The sequence below is a fragment of the Morone saxatilis genome, unplaced genomic scaffold (genome assembly GCF_004916995.1).
Source record: "Morone saxatilis isolate NCDOM2014 unplaced genomic scaffold, NCSU_SB_2.0 Contig10, whole genome shotgun sequence".
NCBI classification, from domain to species: Eukaryota; Metazoa; Chordata; class Actinopteri; family Moronidae; genus Morone; species Morone saxatilis.
The window spans coordinates 14585366-14603748 of record NW_023339652.1 but is presented as its reverse complement, the minus strand read 5'-3'; the positions used below and the strand labels follow the sequence as shown (position 1 = coordinate 14603748).

General features: G+C 39.1%; 1 protein-coding gene across 1 annotated transcript in view; it reads right to left on the bottom strand.

Annotated features, from left to right (window-relative positions):
- Positions 1–18383, bottom strand: part of LOC118337460 (synapsin-3-like) — a 99126-nt gene that overhangs the window by 13995 nt on the left and 66748 nt on the right. The window contains exons 6-7 of the mRNA XM_035674512.1: positions 5184–5246; positions 911–1053 (exon numbers count right to left, since the gene is read on the bottom strand). Coding sequence (XP_035530405.1) covers positions 911–1053; positions 5184–5246 — 206 coding nt within the window. The remainder of the gene's footprint in view (positions 1–910; positions 1054–5183; positions 5247–18383) is intronic.

Here is an 18383-nt window from a genome sequence, read left to right as displayed (position 1 = left end):
CTTGATCACTAGAGGTCACCGAGTACTGTCGATAGGAAAAAGACTGTGACGAGAATTGGTTCTAGCAAACTGGAGTTCCTGCAGCTAATGGCCAGAGCCTCCCAGTTAGTTATAATACATACCATTCTTGGGGGCATAATTCTAAAGAGTGCCTTTTGCATCCTCTTAACAGACACAAAATGCAATTAAAATGTCCTGGTGCAACATGATCAGTGGCCCTTACGCCTGCAACAACAATGCCTTTTCAACTCATACGTTGTGCCAGAAACCCATAAATAACAGGTACTGTCGCGTACACTGTTTTTTCCTCCGCGTTGTTCAGTCAAAAAACCAGGGAAGCCAGAAATGTAAAAATCTGCTGAAGTTTCCCTTTAATTAAATTTGTAGAATTGTATGATGTAGCACATCTTCCACTCTTCAGAATGTTGTACACCTAGACTTTATATTACTGTCTTGCTTTTCTGTGTTTCCAGACTAAAATACAGTTTTCTCCAAACTAAGGGTGTGTTGAGTTGGCCAACTCGCTCACTCAGTTGCAGACTGTCTCATGTAATGTTACGGTGGGTTCATGGTCCAGTGCAAGCTCCGCCTGTATGGCTAACTCATAGAATATGAGGACTACTATCTTTGTAGAACTGCTTAAGTACTGAATTTATTTGTGCAACAATATTTTGACTATGGGCTTTAAATTGCATTATTTTATGGAATCTGGATCAGTGCTGTCTGATATCTGATGTGTGAATTGCGTCAGTATTGGCACCAGATACCAATATTGGATTGGATTGGTCCCACTGCTATCCAATATAATAGCTTTATAGGCAGCTTCACTACATATGTAATGTTATCAGCCATCAAATATGTTGACTGACCTGCTGTCAGATGTACAGTATGATTGTGTGAAACGTCTTACATGTATGCCTTGTAGTTGTTGCCGATCTTCTGGATGCGGATATCGTACTTGGACTGAACGTAGGGCTCGGTGGTGGCGTAGGTCCCGGCCAGAGCCACCACGCTGGTGATGTCCTGGAAGTCCTGTTGGTTTTCAACTTTGATCTGTGGGAAAAACGCCACTTGTTAGTAGAGTGGCTAATTAAAAAGAGCCGTCAAAGCTGGCAGTGGTGGCTTAGAATCCCACAGGAATTTCACGCTTGTACACTGGTGGGATAATGAAGGGTCGCTGGATGGAAACATTGCCAGGGGCGGCTGTGAACTACGTCACCTCAACACCCATCAAGTGATTAGACTGTAGACACAGACTGATGGGAAATGACGCAATGGGACACAAAAGTTTTAGATAATTAGGTAACGATGAGGTGTGACTTTGTAAAATAGGACAGAAACAAGTCCACAGTCAAGAACTGAACAAGCCCTTCAGTGGTAGTCTGCATCGGCCTCTTCAACACAATTCCCAGGCACCATCTGTCATTTAAACAGCCGTACTCTGATGTCTTCTTCTTTGGGTTTTCTGTGGATGATAGGTAGTTGTCTTTTCTTTGTCTTATTTAACGATACACAGATTTATGAGGTGTATTCTATCAGGTCATGGGAAACGGGACATGTTGGCAGACAAACTCATTAATCAGCAGCTTTGGTGTGCGGCAAACTGTCAGAGCTCAGTGTCTAACATGCAAAATGACTCAGTCCAGAGCTTCCACTCACTCATCACCATCCTTCTCACTGGTATCATCACAGTTCTACACAGTGGAAGTGGAGGGAACTGTGAGGTGCCATCATTAAAAAAACACAAACCAGATAGAGAATCCAGGAAGCACTGGTTGTTCCTCTGGGGTTTGAACTACTCACAATGTTGTGCTCTTCTGAAGGTGACTTTAAGTGTAGTTTTAAGTGAACTTAATGAATGTAAAGGTCATCAACTCACTCCAAAATCGTAAGGAAATGTGATTGCAGTTGTCTATTGTCTTAACTAGGCTTCATGTCCTTTATAAGGGTGTACAGGGTCACTAGTTTTGCCTCAGATGCTAATATACAGTAAGTTATGTAAATACCTACTAAGTTGCGTGATTCAAGGTCTTATTTTGTAGAGTAAAGTTGCATTTTGAACACAGTGAGAACTATTTCACTGATATATCAACATACATGTAATAGCTAAGTTGTGCCATATCTCATGTAAAAACTGTTGGAGTGCTACAGTAATAGGGATAAATATGGAGTACAGAATGGAAAGCACAAAATAAAATGAAACACTTTGTGAGGTCTTGGGATTCATTTTAATAATGCTGTGTTTATCAGGGTTTAAGTTTAATGCACTTTCACACAGACAAACCCTAAGAACCACTGAAACATAAATACAAATTGTCCGGGTGGAACAAAGAAATCCCAAGGAGCTTTTAAAAATGATGCAACCCTCACCAAAAAATGAACAAGACAACCAACAGTGAGAAAACAAATCAAGAAAAACTGAGCCACAGCGAAAATGGTACCAAAACAATAAAAGCAAGTTAAATGTTTAAAAGAAAGGGCTGGCAACTTTGATGGTTAATGTGGTCCAATAAACAGTGTTGCTACTTTGATGGGTAATAAAATGAAAATGCCTGTTGGAACCTACATAAAATGCTGTTCTACTGCAACTTAATCCATTAGTTTCTCACATGAGTTTAGAAAGCAGCAAATATATTTGATTTTCAAGCTGATAAAGTACATATAAGTGTCAGATAAACAGAATTGAAAGAACTGTTCCTCTTGTTGAAGCCATGAACAAAACTAGTGATTTTACTCTCACTGGAACAAGTTGCCTTTGATTTTTAATAAATTATAAATAAATAAATAAACAAATTTAAAGATCGCAACTACTTTTGCAATTTTTACTTTCTCCTGCAATTTCATTGAAAAGAAAATCCTAAAAACACTGCAACATGCATCGCAATTCCAGGAGGGACTGCTTTACTTTACTAGCATACTCAAGTTAGGTCACTCACTCGAGCATGCCTTGGAGTATGCTGGCAGGTAACTGGTAACATATAATTTTATAAATGGCATAAAAGTATGTGCATGTACTACAAAGTCATTATAAATGTGTGCATTCAGCTAACTTCGTTCATACTGTGAGTGTTGCTAATAGAGTGATGCATTGAGGCTGAGCACTGAACCTTGCCCACTTACACAAAGCGGGCAGAAGTTGAAACACCAAAATCAAGTGAATGAAGGGAAGTGACTCACAGTTCACATCATGGCTCCAGAGGTAGAATCTGATAGCTAGTGGCAGGTCCAGCTCTGAGCTGGAAGCACGCAAATCCATCCAGAGAATTACGCAATTCCTCTGAGAAACTAAACAAACCGTAACGATGCAAACAGAAAGTAAAAAGGTAAGCCAGAGAAGGTGAAACACTGGCACTGAGATGAAGAACAGTGCCTGGTGGAAAAAGTCATGTCATAGTGGTGATGTCCAGATTAAATGACAGAGCCTTACTGGTTTAAAAACACGTAATGGGAAAATTGGGATTAAAGCTTCACTCTGCTACTGATGTCATAATGTTTGTCAAATGAAAAAGGCCAAATAATTAACCATACCTAATTCACACAGCCTATTAGGATGTGAAAATATAAACATAATGAATGTCCAGATAACCTTTTTAACCTTTCCATGGCCTATTATCTTTTTTAAATAAAAGCTTCATTCCCTTAAACTGACACTATGTAACTTTCGCTAAACAGTGGCCACCCTGGTCACAAGTGGTAATTACATTATAGTGGCACACTAATTTTCGCTTAAATTTCCAGGATTTTCTTGAGTCAGTTGCCTTAAAGACATCATCACTAAGTGACCAGACTGAGAGTGAAGTGAAATGAGACCACAAGCAGGAAACAAACATGTCTCCCGATGATAGTGTTTTTTTTTTTTTTACTTTGATAAAACCATTGACAGGTTCATTTATGAAGCGATAAAGTGCACTCCAACAACAGCAACAAAGTTGTTAAGAAACGTAGTTAAGTTACCGAACTAAGTAATGTCTGAAGTTTGCCAACATTAGCCACCATAAACTACTGGTCCTCAGTGTACTGTGTAAGACTGTAGAAGCAGAACACCTAAATGTACCAAACTGAGTGAGGGTGTGTTTTGTTATAAGTTATAGGTTGTTTCAAAAGTTACATAATTTTTCTTTAAGGCCTAGTGTCTTAATTCCTGAATGAACCTGCTGACAGTAACTTTGGAAGAACAGTGCCCCTTGTTTTGTGCTATAAAGAAATACAGCAGCTAACGGTTAGACTTAATATAGCACCTTTAAGTTATGGTTGATGTAACATTATATAGCTGTTGTTTGGGAAAGTAAATGTGGCATTAGCAAGCAAGAACTTTAAATTAATTTTCTTTGATCCAATTACCAAAGCATTACAAGTTTCTGTCAAAGGCAAACAAAACAGCAGTGACCTAAATCCCACATGTTCCTGTCCGTTCTCAGAGCTCTCGGTGTTAGACGAGGTCCTGCTCTACAAGGGCCTGCCAAATGTCCCTCGAGCCTTATGGGAAATTCTATAGCATGTCTGGCTCCTAAACAGGAAGCCAAGCCCATCCAGGCAGACGAGTCCAAAAGACATCCAAATGAATCCAAATAACTGGCGGGAGATGTGAGAGAGATACATGTTTGGGAAAATAAGCTTCTTTTTGCAGTAATAATAGGATAACTTCATGAATGTGTTTAAATATATAAATTACAAAAGTGTAATCCATTCCAAAAACAAATGAGCCACACTGCTCAGTGCTCAGTTTGTAATCAACAGAGAAGATAGACATCAGTCTACATTTACTTCCAGTAATCGAGTTAGATCGTCTGAAATTGTTTGTCAGCAGACTGTTGTGTAAGACAACATCAAGAGTGAAACTACTGGTGGACTGTACTCAGACCTTATCAGTGGTGCGTCTATCTGTGTGCTCTTCTGCCACTATAACCATCAGACATCTGCTCAGTGAGAGTAAAGCAGGAACACACTACACATTTTTTTTTTTCTGTCTGAACATTAGACCAGTCAAAGATGTGGCTGATAATGTCACACGTTTGATCTGCATGTGACTGAAATCTGAGCTGGTAAACCTGGTAATACATTAGTGTTAGATCTAATAGTAGGGTTAGGCTTCAAAGTTAACATTTCATTTTAAAAGTTGGTTGTGACAAAGATAAAAGACCATGTGTGTGAATGTTTTTGCCTGTATTATTCAAAGAACTCACCTTTCCCATGCCAGCGTGGGCGTGGCCCATCTTGACCACCACAGGGTAGGTAGGAGTTGTAACCTGCAGACAAGACAACATCAGATTATTAGCTTAGTTTGTATTTGCTTTCTTGGCATCTGAATATCATTCCTGTAGAAAGTGAGTTTCATGAAGTGCTAAAAAAGAAAGGGCTGTAATTCTCAAGGCACCAACAGGTTGTTCTTTAAACATGCTTCAACCAATTTTATTTGGCTACTTGAGGGTAATGGAAAGCAAGCTGTGAACACACCACTGACATATTATCACTGTATTTAGTTGATATGCTAGGGAACAAGTTAACAAACTGCTAATTATTTACACCTCTAGTGTATACAGACAAAATTAGCATCCATTTGTACTTTGTCTGGCCACATTATACAAAATATTCACTCTTCCTTTATCTTCTGGTTTCTTTTAGGGATATATCTAGCTCTTTATTAATTAATACTAAATTCTAACTAACGCTAAGGAGCCATAAAACCAAAACAATGCTGAAAGATTCTAAAACGCTCCGTAGTCCGGAGGGTAACTGCAGAGTTTGTGATAATTCTCTTTATACAAGTTATTTATTATAGTTATTTATTTTTTATACACATACATTTTTGCAGCTTTAAATAAAATGTCAATGTGACAGAAAATGTATTTTAACCCTTTAACTGCCTGCTCAACCCTTTGGTAGAGGGCTATACATTAAAAACTATGGGGTCAGTAAAAAAAAATATATATATATATATTGTGGTTATTATTGACTCAAATGAATAAGAAATGCAATTTTTTTTTTTTCTCCAAAGCTTATTTCTTGGTGGGGTTGTTAACCCTTTAAATATATATATAAATATAGCCCTCTACCAAACAGTTGAGCAGGCAGTTAAAGGATAGGGATTATGTGTTGAATGTGAATGTGTGAAATGTGTTTTAAAGGTTCAGTGTGTAGGATTTAGTGGCATCTAGTTGGTTAAGTTAGGTAAGTAAGTAAGATTGCAACTAACACTGCTCGCATCTTTATTTGACGACCTGGGAAATGAGAACGAGCTGTGAAGTTTGTAGGCCAGAAACTACGGTGGCCGACAAAACTCACAAAAAAAGCTTAATGGAACTATCTACAGCCTGTATTTGGTTTGTCAGTTCCGGGCTACTGTAGAAACATGGACATTCAACATGGTGGACCTGAGGCTGCAGATAAAACTGGTTCATTCTAAGGTAACAAAAACACAACAATTCATATTTTCAGGTGAGGAAACCATGAAAACATGGTTAAGAATATTATATATAATTTCTGCCAACAGATCCTCCTAAATGTTACACACTAGGCCTTTAATCCCACTGGCCTTCCAAGCCTGTAGGAGAAACTATGGTGGCCCTATCTAAATGTTACAAACTGTACCTTTAGGCTTGCTTTAACTTCAGGATTGTTGGTGTCAACTGTTTGAATAAGCATGTCACACTAAGTAGGGACATTCAGAACTGTACTCGGTGCTCTAAATATACAGTAAGACAGACATGTGGTAAACACCACATTGAGAGACAACCATAACTGGAAAACTATTTCCTTTGCAACTGATTTGGATATGTACATGAAGTGTCCAGAACCATGGCCTTGTAAAGAAATGCATTGGCTCTCATGCCATCCCGCTGAACTTAAAGCTGCCCAGTTTAGGAAACACGAGGTGGAGTCGGTAGAATGTTGGTTTATTACACAAAAGAGTGAGGTTCTGGGAAGCTGGGTGGAAGACCACAGCTCATTGGGATGGGTTTGGACAAACCAGACGGACCGCAAACATGCTATGTCTCATAGTTTGTAGAATTGAAATGGGTGAAACATCAACAGATTACTTCAAACCTCCCTCTGGTTTAAACGCCCCTTGATAAATCAACTGATATGATTGTTAATGGGATGTAATCTAAGAGGGACTTTTCCAGTTTCAAAAACACTTTCCCCACTCTTGTGTGTAATTTGGTCTTATGCAGCAATGCCAGTTTATGTAAGGGGCTCTTAAGTCTGATTAACAGCAATTATGATGAAAAATAAACGGTACTTTGTGATAATTTATTGATGTTTAAATACAAATACTCCCCATACACATACATTATCATACTACTATACACAACTACACAATATTTGCATGGAGCATTGCACTAAAATAATTATGTCCCACTGTTTCAGTGTGGGTTTCAGCTATACTTTAAGACAGATGGGTCCCCCAATGGTTTAGGAATTCAGATTGCGTTCATGTTGCATTTTCACAAACACATGTACTTAGATGTAAGATTTCAAAAGTTTACAGCGATCTCTGCAGGGCACCTCCAGGTATGTGAAGCTCACAAATAAATAAACATAGTAACAGAATATTTCCTGACAAGAAGCACTTGGCTAAGTCATGCTAAAGATATAAGTTCAAACTGCGAGGAGGAAGGAAACGCCTAAACAGCTGCTATCACTTCATCCACACCCTCCCTGACAGTTGACAGGACTGCACATCCTTAATGTTGCTGTCAGCTTGTTTTGCACAGAGCCTTGAACAGACATCAAGCTGCTTAAGGGCGTGAGCGCTTCTGTTGACAGGTTCTGACAGTATAGGCCTGCCTGACACACTGCCAAGATAAAGTGTACTCTAATTGCTCCATTATCACTTCACAAGTGCCAGAATACAGGGAGGTGAGACTGTAGTCCACTTTGTAATCCACTTCAAGTGATGTACTGTAGGTATGAAGCATTTAGTAGAAATGTGGTAAATGCCAACTGGACAAACATAGCACATTTATGGTCAGCTTTTTACCATCAATAGCCACTTATATATTTTGTAGATTATCTCTAATGTAGTTTTCATTGTTAGTGGATTACAACTTTAAAGTGCGGACTTTCGGTTTTAAGGGTGTCCAGATTTACAGAGTCTAAGAAACAGGGGCTTAAGTGGGTGCCCTAGCCCATTTTTGTCAAGGGGTTTTGAGCAAAAATGGGTCTAACCTGGTACTTTTATTTTACATACATACTTAAATACAAAGCAAACCAAGAAAGTTTTTGAGAACAAGCCGTGAGATATTCTCCACCAGTGGACAGTCAGTTATCCAGCTTCTATCAAAGTGATCATGGTTTTCACTACTGAAGACCAGAATCTAGTCAAAAAGTCCCCGGAGGCCGCACAGGCCTGGCAGAGCGTCACCAGGGAAGATACTAAGTGCCTGCTGATGTCTTCACAGTCAGGGTCTGCCACTTAATATTAAAGGAACATAAAGTTTGTGGACTTACAACAGACAGATGTAAAAGAAAATTGTCAAAATTGAAGCTGCAGAGTCTAAGATATCATAATTTTTAACTCTACCAGTTTAGCACTATTATAACTAGCTGGAATTAATGGCCTACAACAAAATGATGATCGTAATACATATTTTAGTGTTACAGTATGAGGCCAGTCAGTACAGCAGTTATGTGTGTACGTCACATGACGAACGATAAGATGCCTGAGGTTTAGCAAGTGTCTGAGAAGAGCAAAGCAGGAGCACAGTGTGGGTGTCTGTTTGTCTGCTGGAGAGAAGTGCTTTGGGTAGAAGGGGCTGTAGCCACCCACTCTGTCTGGACATGTTCCTTCCAGTCATTCCCATCAGCATGGCAATGACGGCAGATGCTGAACATGTTGGGTAGAGACAACCACATCCTCTGCCTTGTGAGACGTGCGCTCAGTGTTGTTTTCAGATGGACTCGTAACTAATATTACAATGTTACAAAAGGGAGAAAATAAACATATGACTGCCACAGTTCAAAAACATTTACAGTGGTATGTAAGCCATAAGGGAATTGCTCACATTTTGACAGCATATGAGTCAGATGGTCTGCAGGTTGCTCTTTTAAAGCCCGGTTACACCAGAAAGTGACAGCTAAATTCATCATTCAGAAATATGAACTTTATGAATTATATTAATCAAATTGCTATTTTAACATGTTTGACTATATTTTTAAAGAAGTAAGTATTTCTGTATTCTTTGTAAAACATTCAGTAACTTTTATTTGGAATCTGCAATTTGAATAACTTTTCTTTTGCTTGTATATTTCTCTGTTGCAGCTTCAGAACAGAGTCAGAAAACATTGTATATCACTGCAACATTTCCCTCAGACATAACGGAGGCTCCTTTATGAGAAAAATCTTTATTTTACAGTGATTGATATTCTTTATGAGACTGTTCAACAAAACAAGTTTCCGTCCTTAAAAAAGCCTTGGTGGCCATTAGCTCCTATTTTGGTTTAGAAATTCAGCTTTCCGTTTTATCCCAGCTGCATACGTGCCACTTGGCCTTTTGTTCCCAGCAGAAATCTGTAAAAGGCATTTAGTGTGTTAAAGAAGTTAATAAGTCACATGCTAAAAAAGTAAATTATATGGTGGGTGATTTCACCAGTCTAGGTTTTCTTTCATAACACACGCCAGACGACCAGGCCTGGCACATGATGGAAATACTTCGGGGAAGCCCATCCACCCCCACATGCATCTTCTCCCTCTGGTTGTATGCAAAGCCTGTTGTAAGTGAGTCACATAGGATCGTCACTCAGGTCAGCGTTGGAAGTGAATCAACTTCCCTAACTTCAAAACACCTCCATGTGACATTCCAATCCCAAAAACTTTCATTCTAACTGGACTGGAAGTTTCCAGATACCACTGGGCATGTTTAAAATGCAACAGGAGCATAATTGAAGGACTGTATGATGTTCACATATTTGTAGGTCCAAACAAGGTGCATTTCTCCATGTCTCAAACAAAACAACTGAAAACATCCTAGTAGCTGACAAAATGCAACATTTAACAGCTGTTGTGAAGCTTTTAATCACACCTCTGCAGATAAAAATCTGTAAACATTAAAATTTTAGCATTTACAATTCCATGACAACTTGACAAAGTCCACCTGCTAAGGAAGAATGTAATATGCTCAAAAGCTCCAGAACAGCTATTAAATGGACCTTGTGGATTGTTCTGTCAACTACTGTTTCCCAGGTCAAACCACAGCTATCTCTATTGCAAATCTCCACAAATATAATATATGAATATAACATGGTAAAAAAAAATATAAAAAAAATATATATTAAAATATAAATATAAAAATATAACATCTCGATTTGACAATGGATTTGGAAATAGATTTAAGATTAAACCAAAATTCTAACGCAGCTATAGAGTTGATTAACTGCCAAAACAAAGCATTATGGGAACATTCAGTTTGGGGATTTTCTTTTAAGTGGCTTTAAATTCTATAATCGGCTCTAATCCCAACAACATCAGATAAGATTAAGATAACTATGGTTTTAAAGCAGCATTAACTGATTTTTTTGGCCACTTGGGGCCATCAGAACAACCTATGACACCAGCTTTGGATATTATCACAGTTTTTATGACAAACATGTTAGCAAACAGTTGACTATTTACACATCCAGCAGACACAGAGGATCATTTGCGTGTTTTGGTCACCTGAATGTAAATTCAATATTCAGTCTCCTTTTAGCTCTGTTTTGGCCTTTACCAACAACTGAGGAAAATATCTAACATCTATCTCTTTAGCTGTGCTCCACTATGTTCACCAGCTAGTCGCTAAATTAACTCTGTTTTTTGGTGCTGGGCAGGTAGCACACTGGATTTATTAGAGCAGTTCTGCTAAGTCTGGAAACGTGTAACGGTAAAGTTGTGAGTCAAAAACAAAACGAAACAAAGAGATGAAAGACTCTGAAGCGCTATGTAGAGCTGAGAGGAAGGGAAGAATTGGATGATGATTCTCTGTGGGATCATCAGTGACCCCTCTCAAATTACACAAAATGCAGAACATTTTTTAAAATGACACAAAGAGAATCATATGGGAGCGCGGTTTTGTGGCTATGGAATATGCAACGTTGGAAGTTACAATGACCAAAGACCGACTGACTAACGCTCAGTGTAACAGGAATACAGGTGCCGGTAGTCAGAGCTTACCAAGCTAACTAGCTATGAGCAGCTGCATGTAGGCGCTGCAAACATAGAGAGTTCATTGGAGCTTTGACAGTCACTAGAAGCACATTTACGGCTGTGAATGTTGCTGTGTTGTAACATTAACTAAGCTAGAGTCTCAGAGAGGCTTACTCTCCAGTCTCTGTGGGGGAGTGTCAGGCTACGGCTACATATAGCAGGCCACAGTCTGCAGAGTTGAGACGTTGGTGTTATAGGAGCAGGGGGAAAGGGGGTTTGATTGGTGACAAAAGCTGCCACTATATGTGCCTTGAGGCTCAACAAATAAAGAAATTAAATTGGAATAGCTGGGTTGCAACAAGTAGAGGGTGGTCACTATGCATATTTATAATATAACATTTTTGCACTACATATTTTGCACTACATGTCGAGATTTGAACCTCAACCATTGCTAAATACCCATATACAGCATTTTATCTGAAAAACGTGGTTTGGGAGTTTAATTACCCTTTAAAAGAACTGTGACTTTCAACTGTTGTAGGCAACCAGTATTGCAACTTCTTCTGCACTACATTCAATTACTACAGCCTGTCTGTAACTTAAATATAGTCATACTGTCACAAAAAGGGAGGGAGAACCATGACACTTGCATGTGTATTTCCAAAGTAGAGTACAGCCCATTAAAATTATATTTATTTCAAATGTTATTCATATGGTAAAGTAAAATACTGTAAAGCTCAACTATTCTCCTCTTAAAAATGGGTCACACACACACACCTTATCCAATAAAAAGTGTGTAGAGATCAGCACAGTGCTTCAGTTGCTGAGCAGAAGGAGTTGAAGTTGGAGTTGGGCACATGCATTATCCAACAAAACACATGGTGCATCCATCCTGCATTTATGATCTCTTAATTTTTATTATGGCCACTCAAACCTGCCACATCAAGGAGAAGACATGAGGCACGATGGTTTGGGCAGACGATGAGAGCAAGGGACCCCGACCCACAATCCTTTTCAAGAGCCCGACCACAGTGGGACCAAAGACAGCCTGCCCACATCAAACCCTGCCTGCAGATTAAGTGAGCCTCAAGAGACCAATAATGTTTATCGTGCTAGTCCCAGCTAAGTTACTGACTGAATTCATACACCTGACACCAATGGATTCAGCTCTCTTTGAAAGTGTCGCTTGTTAACGTTTGAGTCGTTTAAAATGAAGGCAGGAGTGTAACCTTTCACTTTTATCCAATGCAAATTGGATAGGTGCATTGGAAAGAAATATTTAATACAACAATAATCCTTATTTTATACTGTGATGATGGGTACAACAGCTCAGTATGAAGCGCAGTTATCAAAGGATGGTAATCGTATCACGGTAATAAGCACCAGTTATTGTCATCAGAAAGCTGTGATTGGAGGAATTTTACTTTTTTAAATAAAAAAATAATTTAAATTTAAAAAAAAGATTTTTTTTTGGTCTCTTCAAGTCGTTTCGTGAGGCTAAGCAATAAACATACATGCTTTATGTTATCAAATGGTTCACAGCATCTTTATGCTTATGCTTATACTATGTACTGAACGTATAATATGTTTGAGCAATATCTGCTTGTATAGTTCAACATTTTGTACCTTAGACAGAACCAGGCTAGCTGTTTCTCCAATCTTCTACCATCTATCTTTTACTGCTAATGTCAACATGAGTTCCTTATCTGGTATGAATTACAATTGATATTGTCCTATTTGTGTTTTTTTTAGTATTTTTCCAAATAAAAAGATTACAAATGTAGAAGTGTTGATCCTGAATTGTATATACAGTAAACTTAAGTGTATACTCAAGTGAAAGGAGTTTTCAAGGGAACAAAAACCAGCAGGCTAAATTTGACATTAGCATGACGCATACAGTAGTTCCTGGATACGCGCCCACTTGTACACAGTTACAAGTGGTCATGGAAACCCCCCTGGGCTAACATCCGCCCAAAACAAGGAGTAGATGTCCATTGTGTTAAAGTGTATGCAGTAAAGGCCGAATAATGAGGCATAGTAATTATTGTTGTGGAATTCAAGCTCATCTGGCTTCCATTAGGGTCTGTTCTAATGTATTTCCATGAGGGAGACAGCTGTCTGGGAACACAACTTATTCCTGAGGACAGAAGTTTCCAGGCTGGACGCTCCCCGCCAACACTGATGTGCTGATGGAGAAGGTGGTGTCTTCTCGTGGTCAAGCCACCTGCTTTGTCATCACAACTTGCTAAGTGATTGGGAGAGGAAAAAATGTAGGGTACAGAATCACGCATTACTTATATAGAAAGCAACTGCAACTGAAGCCACACAAAAGTCATGGCTATACCATAAATACAATACAATAGAGGTCAAATCTATAGCAGGTCATTAAAACTTAGCGTAGCATGGGTGTCATCACTAGTTTCTGACCGATGCAGATCATTTTCACGCCCAGCACCTACGTTGTCTAAGTAGCAAAAGTACCTGCGTCCATCTGTGCACCCATGGGTGTGCTGGTTTTAAAGTAAGGTTTTTAAGGTGTGCTAAGCAATGCTATACTGTGGCAGCAGAATGTGATTGCACCATTGACTAACAACGCCATGGTTTTAAGTCAAGTTTAAAGTTAAAGTTTGCTTATCCCGCCGGGCTGCAACAGACTTCTGTAATCTCCTGGCAGATAATTTGGAAATGAATGCCAGCTGTCCCTATGCACTCCCCATTGCTGTCAAAGTAACTGCTGTGCTGCATTTCTTTGCAAGTGACCGGCCTGACTTATATTGGAGGTACGGGTGCATAGGGACAGATGGCATTAGTCTCCGAATTATCTGACAGGAGATCACAGATGTCTGTTACAGCATGGTGAGATAAGTGTACGAGCAGCTCAGTTTCCTCAGCAGGAGCAGGTGCACCTGGCTTTTAAAGGGAATGGGAGATGACACTCCCATTTGCTTTGATTGGTCTAATTCATGTTATGGCCAAAACACACCTATGATTAATTAAGAGACTAAATACAACCACTTTTCACCCAGATTATGCACCGTTTAAGTAGCAAAAGTGGAGTTGGACACACAGCAAATACACTTGCACCATGCACTTTAAACCATGCGGGATAGATCATTTAAATAGGGCTCTAAGACTTTCATGCTCTTAACACTAATGAAAAGGTTTGCTTTCCTGGAATAAATTGATTTAGATTAAATACACAACCTGTATAGTATGTTTAGTAGAGTATGTTTTTTTTTTTTGTTTTTTTTACAAGTTTCGTAAGTGTCAAATCACCAGTGCATATCACAGGTGTCACTACCATTAAGACCAAGAATCTTGTTGATTGTTTTGTGGAAGTTGCCATGACGGTCTCTCTTATTCAAGTACAGAGCATTAAAAACTGCTGGCAGATCTACTTATTAAACCAAAACCAAAGTCAACAACTAGCAGAACGTACTGCCAAAAACCTTAATGTACTGCATAAATATTAAATATTAGGTCAGTGTTTGATGCCGTGCCCAGAAAGGGGTTGCTTGGCTCTTGTCTCTCATGTGCATATAATTTAGGCATTATTATTTTTTAGCCAGGCTAGCAGCGTGGATGGCAATGTCGGTCAGTAGGTTGGTTCACCACTTTGGTCCAGATTGAAATATGTCAACAACTATTATATGGATTGTAATTTAATGTCCCCGGAGGTTAAATCTCACTGACTTTGATGATCCTTTGACTTTTTCTCTAACACCACCATAAGGTCGATATTTTGTTGAGTGACATATCTCAACCTCTATTGGACTGATTGCCAGACATTCATACCCCCCTCAGGATGAGTTATAACCACTTTGGTGATCCTTTGACTTTTCATCCAGAAACACCACCAGACCAAACTTTTTACTTTGTCCAATACTTTTGAGGTCCAGTGTGAAAAATGAGGCTCTATTGGCAGAATTAGATTATAATATTCATAGGTATTCATTGGTGTCTAGCTGTCTGAAAATAGGAATCGTGTTTTCGTTACGTTGGAATGAGCCGTTTTTCAGTGTCTTGCCCAAGGACACTATGTCATGTGGAGCCGGGGAATGGACTTTCTGAGCCACTGCCGCCCCCATCGCTTTCATTATATTCCCTACAGCAACTGCATTTACATTCTGTTATTTACTTTGTGACACAGAGCAACGATGGGTGGGCAGAGTGACACAAGAAGTAGGTGAAAAGTGAAATTCTTGGGATCCTAGTACCATTATGCATCTTAATAGTACAATACAATACTTTGGCCCTCTAAGGGAAAAGGTTTGGGTACCTCTGAGCTATGCTGTAGTTTAAAGCGGCCACATGTGTAGGCTCCTGTGCTACACCGTAATTCCTAAATGTCACATCTATGTCTAAATCCTCCTTTATGCTGTCTTCATAAATGTTCTGACAAAAACTGCTCTTATGAGAGAGTTGCTTGTAATATCTCAGTGATCTCACAGGTGGTTAATATTACAGATGGTTAACCAATATCATTTAATAACAGAACACATCCACTACTTGAGTCCCGTCCATTCATTTTAAATAAACACAGATTTGTTTGAAAGTCAGTGTTAAGTACATGTCCAGACTGTACTAAAGGAGAGCTATTTCAGTCCAGCTTCTCTGCGGTCTCACTGTAATAGGGACCTGGACAGGCCTTATTAGTGCTAATCAATTCACTAACCTACATTCCTGCTTCAGAAGAAAAAGGACAGACGGGCCTCGGGCGAGCCAATCCTGCAAAAGCCATCAACTCTGTGCCACATTCCTCTCAGTCTAAAAGGAAAAGTGATGTTTCTTTCCCATTTTCCAGGGGCTCGTGCAGTATCAGGTCTCGGAAAAGGCTAAGCAGAAATGAGGTGACTGTGTGCAGTTTTGGATTCCCATGATCCAAGGACTGAATGGAATCATTCACTCAACGCCTCTAGCTTAGTGATGCTGGCGAAAACAATCCCGGATCCAAACCTGCATCTGTGAGCAATGTGACAAATAAAAATGTACGCAAACAGGCAGAAAAATGACTCACAAATGTAGTCCTTTTTTCCAACACACATATTCACACACTGACAGGTCAGCGGTCAGGGTCACACATTGCCAGCGGTTCTTGCATTTAAGACACTCAGCTGCCGTACAACAATTCAGTCGCTTCTCAGTCACCACCAGGTGTCCAAGAAAATGTCTATGCAGTCTTTTCTTGAATAATTTCTTCCTGCGCCATGTCCCGCCCCAATATCCTGTTTCCACAGGAAATGCATTAAATGAAGGAAGCTGGATACTCTTAATATGCAGCTTCATTGTAACATTCAGGATACGAAGCAGATGTTGGAGTCTGCCTTTGATAGAGCGGATTGGAGTGTTGCTTTAGCTACCATTACACTGGGCTTTAGTCAGCGGTTTGCCACAGTTTCATGCAACATTGTCAAGAAAATTACAGCTCGCCAAAGCATAAATTAAATCCCACAAAGTTAGTATCAAGTTATTTTCAAAAGCAGCAACAGGCAGAGTGGGAAGTTAAACTGTTCAAATGTTTCAACAGTGAATTCATTCAATTAACTTCACCTGTAAACCATGTAATCTATAAGTAAAACCATTCAATCTCTGCAGAGCATATACATTTAAAATGCCAAAACCACAGCCAATGATACCTAAATGATTTAACATGTGGTTAAACTGCAAAGTTACTAGTTTCTATTTGGTTTCCAGAGTGGGTTTGCTCATTTCAGTTTTATTGTATAGTTGTTTTTAGCTTTTTTTTAAATTATATTATGGGAGGTATTTGTCAGGGGCAAGATTTAATTTAAGTTCTAAAGTCTAGTTTTTATTTTACTTCAGTTAACTAAAATGTTTTTACACACACAGACTGAACTAACTAAAAATTAATTATAACTGTTTAACTATAATCACCTTGGTTTACATCTCCCAAAGCATTATGGGAACCGTAGCTCCAAAACTTACAAACCCCAAATACGAAGACAAAGAATAATAATAGGAGTTCATTTTGTTAATGGGGGTCATAGCAAATAAGGCCAGAAAGTGCAACAGATGCAAACACAGAAGCTGCACTCTGGCTTCTTAAAACTCCACAAGGCATGGCAGTAACTATTAATAAATGTTTCTTGCTCTGCTGCCGATAAGGTGCAGTGAATGAAAGAACACATGAGGCGTCAGCAACTTTTTTGACAGCGGAGGAAGGAAAGGCGGGCTTGTGCAGAGTGCATACCAGGGCTCAGCCCAAATGTCAGCACAGCTACTGTTTCCAATTAAGACACGGTACATAGGGAGGAGAGAGTTGAAACATCAAGGAGGAAGATGTTTTAGAACAGCTGGATGTGGCAAACCTAGTCTGTATTTATACCAGCTGTGCAAGCAGCGGGAATGGGTGGTACTCTGTAATACACTGCAGCAATATGAAAGCAATCACTTAATTCTTATACATAACTAGAAAGCAATCAGGCTATACAATCCTCTAAATATATTTTAATAACAGAAAATGTTCAGGAATGTATAATCGCCAACTGGATTTGCATCAAAATACACAAATCATGCTGATTGGCTGATGGCAGCCATGGTTTGTGGATAATACAAGGACGACTTGCGCGAAATCTAAAAAGAACCACAACGTTATAGTCATTTAAATGTATCATGTTGCTGTGGTGTAATCAATTAGTGAAATACCACTGTCCCCAGTAGTCTAAACAGACTGTATTAAACAAGAAACGGGTGTGGAATTTCAATTATACAAGATTGGTTTAGAGAAATTCACAGCAATTTTCAGTGTTTAATTTTATTCATATCTCTTTATTCTCTCCTTATTCTTTTATTTAGCAAATAATCCATTTGGCAACAAGCAGATTTAGCAGAAATTAGTATGGTAGAGATAGTTGGATAACTTTTTTTATCACTCACTTCAAATAGTGAACCGTTGTAATTCCTAAATTGTGGTATTAGGGGTCAAAAACCGGCATTTATTAAAGCCTAGAACAATAACTTTTTTGTCTTATGACCCCTCAAAAGGACCAGCATGCAGGATTTAGTGGCATCTAGAGGTGTAGCTGCAGATTGCAACTCCCTTGCTTTACCCTCTGTTTCCAAGTGCAAAGGGCAAACTGTGGTTTTGAAAAACATAAAAAAAGTGAAAGCCCCTTTTTAGAGCCAGTGTTTGGTTTGTCCATTATGGGCTACTGTAGAAACATGGTGGTTCAACATGGTGGGACTCTGTGGGAAAGGACCTGCTTCCTCTATAGATAATGATTATTCTTCATTCTTTCAT